Consider the following 8,423-nt stretch of genomic DNA (forward strand, 5'->3'; position numbering starts at 1 on the left):
TGTTTGTGGAGGGCTGAATGTGAGGTGGAATGCTTTGAGAATAATCAAATTAAGGGATTAGGAAAATCCACTTGCTTATTTAGCAACAGGTTAAAGAGTAGTTGGACATCAAATTTCAAGCTACACACTCGTTTTAACTTCAATAAATACTACAGGTGACTTTTTAAGTATCAATAAAATCGCCTGACTTTCCCTAACTCGTATTTTTATGAAGTAAACAGACTTCTCACATTTATTGTTCCAGTGTAGCTGCTCTCCGATACACTAGGTGACGCTGTTTATGTGTCACACTAGAGCATTCCGCTGCAGAAGAAGCCTTCAGAATGTGTGAGAAACCTCTCCAGACTCAACTCTGGAGCTACTCAAATGACATTTATTATTGAAACTAATTGTCATTTACGATATCGGGCAGCCGCTTTCATACGAGAATCAGTATGTCCGTGCATTTTGAGGAGAGGAGCGGTGTGATCCCGTGTAAAACATCTTGGGGCTCTTGGTATCAGACTATGGAAGAGGTTTTCATCGAAGTAGATGTTCCTCCTGGGACTTCAGCCAAAGAGGTCAAGTGTAACATCGGGAGTAAACAGATAGAGCTTCATGTAAGAGGCAAACAAATTTTCAAGGTATGGACGAGCATCATCAAAACAGTAAATTATACCATTACTGAGATACAAATGTAAGATTGGCTCCATGATTTTTATTACGGAGAGATGTTTGTGTTGTGCTTTCAAGCCATTGCTGTTAAATATTAGTGCCATGTGGCATTAGTCTTGTCTTATGTATATGATGATGCCTGAAAAACAGTCAGCAACTAACATATTTTATATTCAGCTCCTTAAGTTTTACATCAATGAGTTTTCTGTTGTCTCACAGGGGAAGCTGTTTGGATCCACAGTTGGTGATGAAGCTACATGGACATTGGGTAAGACTCAAAGCCATTTACAAATGTATTTTACAATCCCTTGCCTTATAACTTTAAAATAAATCACTTCTTCTGTGGAAAACCTTTTTCTGCTTTGTCATTCAGAAGACAAAATAATGATCCGGATAGTTCTGATAAAATCTAATCGAGAGGCTGGGAACTGCTGGCAGTCTCTGTTAGAAGGAGAGTATGCAGCTGATCCATGGGTGCAGGACCAGATGCAGAGAAAACTTACACTAGAGAGGTTTCAGAGAGAGGTATGTTCAACATCTTAACCAATTTGGTCATGTGACAATATATTTAGAAAGTGTGTTCATGTACAGTTGCCAGTGAACTTGATAAAACTTATAATGCATATTGTACATGTTGGTGATTTGCCAAGGTATAAAACTATGTAAATTATTTAGCCAAAGTTTATCCATGATTTGTTAAATAAACAGGTTTTCCTGGTGGGGTAAAGTGTGCCAGATGCTCTGGGGTAAGCTGGGACTTTAAAACAAAAATCAAAACATAATATGTTGAAAATTATTGACATATTATATGACAACATTTGACTTTGTAATGGAATAGTGCATTATTAATTTTTTTTTTTTTTTACATTTGATAAGACAAAACCTGAAATAAATTTAGACTAGGGTTGTCAGTTAATAATAATTGACTGACAACTGTTCAATAATGTTGTACAGAATAAAAAAAACAATTTGATTTTGAAAGTGCTGAAATTTGACCATATATACACAGATCAACCACAACATTAAAACTACATGCCTAATATTGTGTAGGTCCCCCTTGTTCCACCAAAACCATCAATAGCATTCTGAGATAATATTTTTCTCACCACAATTGCACAATTGAGTGGTTATCTGAGTTACCATAGATGTTGCAAGTTAGAACCAGTCTTGCCTTTCTCTGTTGATCCTCTCATCAACAAGGCATTTCCCTTCACAGAACTGCCACTCACTGGATATTTTTTGTGTTTGGCACCATTCTGAGTAAATTCTAGAGACTGTTGTGCGTGAAAATCCCAGGAGATCAGCAGTTACAGAAATACTCAAACCAGCCCATCTGGCACCAACAATCATGCCACGCTTCAAATCACTGAGATCAAATTTTTTCCCCATTCTGATGGTTGATGTGTACATTAACTGAACCTCCTGACCCGTATCTGCATGAATTTATGCACTGCTGCCACACGATTGGCTGATTAGATAATCGCATGGATGATTGTTGGTGCCAGATGGGATGGTTTGAGTATTTCTGTAACTGCCGATCTCCTGGAATTTTCATGCACAACAGTCCATAGAATATACTCAGAATGGTGCCAAAAACAAAAAACATCCAGTGAGCAGCAGTTCTGTGGATGAAACGCCTTGTTGATTAGAGGTCAACAGAGAATGGCCTGACTGGTATGAACTGACAATATCTACGGTAACTTAGATAACCGGTCTGTGCAATTGTGGTGAGAAGTCTAATCTCAGAATGCTATTCTGAGATGTGGATTGGTGCTGTTTTGGTGTAAGGGGGGAACTACACAATATTAGGTAGGTGGTTTTAATGTTGTGGCAGACTGGCAGTGTATTTCAATTGTAACTCAGTTACACCAGAATTCCTGCAACTTATCGTGAGAAGCTTGTGGAAGGCTACCCAAAATGTTTGATCTAAGTTTAAATTTGACCCCAAATACTAACAACGTGTATATAAACGTCTGATCCACTGTGAATGTGATGAAATCAATAAAAGCTGAAATAATTATATTATTATTATTCTGACATTTCACATTCTTAAAATATAATGATCCTAGCTGACCTAACGTTTTTAAACTTTTCCAAACAAAGCCCACCACAGTATAAAGATTTAAATGAACTAAAATAGCACCAATTCAAGAAACATTAAACTTTACCCCAAGTCTAAGTGAGTTTAATTTAAATATCTAGCCCTGTTGTTTTCGTTTTTATTGCTATAGGTATACATCTCTTAATATCTCATCCTCTACAATATTAATAGTGGCTATTTACTTTGCTACAGCAATCGTGAAGCTGCATTTACATGAATTGCTGCTTTGAACTCCACATGAAAAGCATGTCTTGCTTTTAGCACTGATACTGTCAATGTCAAATTAATACTTCATCCGAATTGTCTGGAAGGCGATGCCGGAACAATGCTGAATGTGAATGCAGCTTAACACAAATCTAATCAGTCCCTTCTCAATCACTGTTGTGTGTGTATTTGTACATCAGTGTAATGACGCTGGACACTGCACAATGGTTCTGTCACATTTCAACCAGTGATTAGAATTCAAAAAGCTAGATAAAATGTCAATTTTTTAATGTGAAAATTGGCATGTGCTTTTAAAAAAATCGCAATTTAGACAAATGTATGTGTTAAATATATGTCATGTGTTAAATCTCCTTGCCTAAAAGGACAATTTAAAAGTGCCACATTTTACCCCAGTTGGAAAGTCTTTTGATACCTTGTAAATTGTCTCCCAAATCAAACACAATTAGGCATTATATTAACTGTGTCTCTCTTTTTCCCGTTTCAAATAGAACCCTGGATTTGACTTTAGCGGGGCCGAGATCTCTGGGAACTTTCATGGTGGTGGACCAGATTTCTCAAGTTTGCAAAAATAGAATGGACTGCAACTGAATTTATTCCAGTTTCAGTTTGAAATTTAAAAAGTAAATAATGACGTCTGGCTGTTGATATAAAGCCATAATCTATCACAAGCAGCCTTTTGAGAAAAGCCTTTATGGACATTTTAAGCTTTAGAAATGCAAAGTTATTGCAATTACCACCACACCTGTTTGGATTGTTGGGTCAGCTGTCCTTTAAATTTCTATTAAATCACCCTTATCTCAAGCACCACAAACAAGCATTTAACATTTCAATAATGTTTTATTGAAAGGTTCCACCACATGAATTTGCAGGATGCAGCTTTCAACTTTCCAGATAGGAGTCTTTATATCCACTTGAAAATTTAACTCAAATCTATTTCAACCACTCATTTTCTGTTAGAATTTAAAACCAGGAATAAACAAATGGTCACATACAGGAGAAACCAAATGTCAAATAAACTTCAACCTGGTTAATTGAAACTAACTTGTTTTTCATTAAATGCAGATTATTAAGAGTTAAAACCAGGATGACTATTTCCATAGTCATCCTCTTTTCATCACATGTTAGAAAGCATAACACCATAATAAGAAAAGAAAGAAAAACATTTCATCACCTTGGGTAGGAGTGTGCATTACTACAGTTTACAACCTAGGGTGGGAGTTTAAGGGTTTTGGGCCTGATCTCTTGGTTCCGTTGTCATCTTGATTCACAAAACCCTTCTCCCTCCTCTTCCACACAGTGGACTGAGGACCTAGGCGGTTCTATACTTCATTGCTTTAAACAACCAGCGCTTCTTGCACCAATTCAAAATGAACATACTGTACAACTTGCTGAAACCCACCCTTGACTAGAAACCTCCAAATTGGAGTCAGTACGGATCTAAAATACTTCCATGGCAGGTATAACAGAACATAAAGATTGGGGCTTAGAGATATAAAAACTCTCTGAAAAATTAGTTTTGGGTGCCCACAACAAGGATTAAAGGTACCAATACATTCACATAATCAATGATTTGTGATCAATGAAATTCAGCAACAAAGCAGCATATCCAAGTTATGGGCACCCAACACCAACCATCTTAACAGGCATATTCGGGAATTGTGGGTAGATGGGTAATCTTGTAGTAGCTGTGCTTCAGCTGCCGTGCAGTTCTACCCGAAATGATCCATCGCAGTCTTTGGCCATTTGGCTTCATGCACTTGGTGGTGGCATATTCAACTAGGCACTTAGCAACAACTTCTCTCACACAAACCAAGTCTCCATCTTTTACCTAGAACAAAAACATTTAAAAGAAAAAAAATAATAAATAAATAATTCATTCAACAATTGGCAGTTTCAAATAATTCGTTTCAAGCCAAAACTAGTTATTTGAAGTATAAACCCCTTTCTACAAACTGGTTGTGCCATGCTGCATATCTCCTCCCCATTTAGAACCAAGTAAACACCAATAGTTCGTAGTCAGGAGAGTAAAGCTGCTTGAAAAAGAAAGATGAAATGAAACTCACACTCAAAATCTCCTGCAGACCATCTAGTGCTTCTTTCAGAGCAGGAACAGCTTCACATTCATGCTCTTCCTGGATCTCCAGAGCTAGCAGTGACAGAGCAAGTAGCGAAGGCTGTAGAGACACATTTATAGTCAAACACTAGAACTTTATAAACTATTACCAAACATATTTTTAAAACTGGAGATGGTCCATACAGCTTACCTTAATTTTAGTGAAAGCAAAGGAGCAATGACAAGCCTTCAACTGAGCCTCAAGCCTCTCAATGTTCAGAATCCTCTTACTGCAGAAGAACATTTGATACTTTAAATCACAGTACTCTACATGAACACATTTAAACAATCGAAGTTATTGTTTGCAGAAAGGTGTAATCCAACTGTGGATTAGATATAAAAAGTGAAACACAAAGTCCAGCAAATCACCTTTCTGTATCCAACTGTTCTTGAATGTGAGAGTGAAAAAATCGGAGGAAGTGAAGTGCTGTTGGAGCCTTAACCTTCCAGTAAAGTTTCTCCAGAATTATCTTCTCCATCCTCATCATGTCATGGACAGTGAAGCGGTTCTGGCTGATCCTGATGAGGTCACTGGCCAAAGGCACATTTCTCTCCTCTTCTGAAGTTTTCACAGCAATGTAGAAGCAACAAAGGCCAACACAAGACAGGTGCTTGGGCTGGATCTGAGAAAAGAATTTGGAGACCATTATAGATTTACATGAGGGAAGAAATACAATTGGTCTTCAGGAGGAAAAGTACTGAAAAGTCAACATGGAAAATATGTTCTCACCTTCATCGCAGCCAGGAATCGATCTAGAAGATTCACAGCAAGGGAAAATGTCTCTGCACAGAAACCAAAGAATCGTGTCAAGGAGAGAAGATCTCTCACTTCAAAATCTCTCAACTTGATGGTCATCCTTAGGCCATTATCCTGAGCAGACTCGATGAGTCGGAGTCCACTGAGTTTGGGCTGATATCGGGTCTCTTGTTCCAGAAGAGCTTTGAGCTGGACTGCAAAGGGCAAAGCCACTGCTCCAGTAACCTGGTCAATCATCTAAAATAATAACAGAAAAGAAACGTATGAAAGTGCGATTAACCAAAAAAAAAAAAGTGAAGTCAAAGTGCTGATATAGACTCGTTTTAGATCTACATACTGGACAATTTCAAACACACCAATTCAACTATATGTATATGACGCATCATGGTTGAATCCTGAATGATTTTATTAGATGTTGTGGCATAGACATACAATTCAATGCAAAATATAAACAAATGTTGGACATTGTGTTTATTACATCAAAAGTTTTACTATTATGCAAGTATTAAGTAATCATGTTACAGCCTCGAGAGTATAAACATTATTAATAGTTGGTCAATTTTTGAGTATTAAGAACAATTTTGTAAATTCAAGCATCATATTTCAGTTAAAGAATACTGTACTGGGGCCTGGGTAGCTCAGCAATTAAAGACACGGACTACCACCCCGGTGTGCAGAGTGACTCCAGCTAGGTCTCCCAAGCAACCAAATTGACCCGGTTGTACGGGTGGGTAGAGTTACATGGGGTAACCTCCTTGTGGTCGCTATGTGGTTCTCGCTCTTTGTGGGGCACGTGGCAAGTTGTGCGTGGATTCCGGAGAATAGCGTGAAGCCTCCACATGCACTACGTATCCGCAATAACGCACTCAACAAGCCACGTGATAAGATTGTCTCAGATGCTGAGGCAACCGAGATTCATCCTCCGCCACCCGTCAAACTTAAGCACATGGTGTAACGCTTTAGGTGGTAAGATTTTTAAACATTTGTTTTTGGATAACAATAAAATTAATGATGTGTAGTAATCGTATTGATTTGTTTTTGTGAAGAAGAAAATATTCATAAGTAGAGTGAATTAAACCCCATTTCTTTCCTCATTTCAACAGCTCTTATCTACTTTTGAGCCTATTAAATAAAAATAAATAAGAAAGCCAGGTCAGTGTTTAATGAATACACCATGTTTATAATAGTATTTCTTTTACATTTTATTGAAAGTCTATGTGAACGTATGAATTGTCTTGTAATGCATTTTTGGAATGTTTAATAAAATAAACGTAATCAAATATCGCTTGCAAAATGTTTCCATTGCAAATGCAATAGTTACTACAATTTTATCTACGATAAAACGGTTTTACCTTGGTATTAGCTACGAATGACATTAACAATTGGGGAACATACTAGAGCCATTTCAATGATCCCATATTATTTGGTTAGCGATTTCAGTAGCAATCATAACTGTGGAAAGTATGATATGCTTTGACAAAAACTCTGGCTATCCTGGTAAAGACAAGCAAGTCCGCCTTGTACGACCATGTGACATGTCCAGGCATGCCCCGGCTTACGAGACAGTGAAAAGCAAATATATTTCATGTTTTCTGAAGGACTTTCTGAACAAATTAAGATACTAAAATATTCTCTTTATTTGCTTAACGCCACATGTGATAGTCGAACAGACTGTCGAGCGTCACTGTGCGTGAGAGCAGCTGGTCGTCACTGTGCGTGAGAGCCGTTGGTCATGTCTGGGCATGTCCCCTGACCAGTGTGCTCACAAATGTTATACCGCTGTTTAAGCTATTTAACAATTTGATATCGCGTCAGTCGACTCCAACTTAACTTTTAACTCGATTTACACTAACAATAGTTTCTACGGCATTTGTAATTTAGTTTTAGCACATGAACATAGCGAGCGTTCAGTGTTCTCGATATATGGTGGTGGGTATAACATGCAGGCCTGACCACTTCAATAGAAAATACATTTATATTAAAAACCACAGTTTTACGTAATAAGTACACTTCGTTAATTGACAACATTAGAAACACAATTAATAATTACTTAAGTACTGCTTACCTTACTGTGTATTTGTTGATTGAATTTGCTGTTAGTGTTAATATATAAACCTTTACGTTTTAAAAATAAAATACAATATAAAATTAAAAAAGAAATAAAGTTTTAAGTATGTAAGTTTAAAGCAAGTATATTTACTGCCCCTTGCACACCCCAACCCTTGGCGTCAGGCAATGACTAGCACTCTGCTGCCAAGTTATATACTCGGAGAAACTCCATATCCAAACATAGGATCACCTTATTGGGCAGTGCTGACACAGAGATCCGTTTTTCTAAATTCCCATTGGTTGAGTTTTGTCTGTGACGTTTATAACCACACCCATCAGCACAGAAGAGGCGGGGTTAACTCGTATGACCGTGCTGCTGTGCGATTCAGCAAGGGAGCAAAATGAATGATACAGCGATATAATGAAACAGGCCTGAAAATAACACAAATAAATGTTTAATGACCACCATAAAGTGTGAAATATCTTAAAATTACATATAAATCCTTTAATAAATCCTCAACTAT

At 37.4% G+C, this 8,423-nt stretch overlaps 2 protein-coding genes across 2 annotated transcripts; one reads left to right on the top strand and one right to left on the bottom strand.

Annotated features, from left to right (window-relative positions):
- The first annotated feature begins 306 nt into the window (after positions 1-306).
- Positions 307-4,004, top strand: nudcd2 (NudC domain containing 2). Its single transcript, XM_052150142.1, has 4 exons — positions 307-623; positions 874-922; positions 1,028-1,179; positions 3,469-4,004. Exons 1-4 carry the CDS (start codon positions 435-437, stop codon positions 3,550-3,552), a joined length of 474 nt encoding a protein of 157 aa, XP_052006102.1. The 5' UTR covers positions 307-434; the 3' UTR covers positions 3,553-4,004.
- A 148-nt stretch (positions 4,005-4,152) lies between these two features.
- ccng1 (cyclin G1) lies at positions 4,153-8,098 on the bottom strand. Its single transcript, XM_052150139.1, has 6 exons — positions 7,916-8,098; positions 5,824-6,087; positions 5,463-5,716; positions 5,245-5,323; positions 5,044-5,154; positions 4,153-4,808 (listed from the first exon to the last, which is right to left on the bottom strand). The coding sequence occupies exons 2-6, from the start codon at positions 6,085-6,087 to the stop codon at positions 4,617-4,619; spliced, it is 900 nt and encodes a 299-aa protein (XP_052006099.1). The 5' UTR covers positions 7,916-8,098; the 3' UTR covers positions 4,153-4,616.
- Positions 8,099-8,423: the final 325 nt, after the last annotated feature.

The sequence above is a fragment of the Xyrauchen texanus genome, chromosome 19, assembly GCF_025860055.1.
Source record: "Xyrauchen texanus isolate HMW12.3.18 chromosome 19, RBS_HiC_50CHRs, whole genome shotgun sequence".
NCBI classification, from domain to species: Eukaryota; Metazoa; Chordata; class Actinopteri; order Cypriniformes; family Catostomidae; genus Xyrauchen; species Xyrauchen texanus.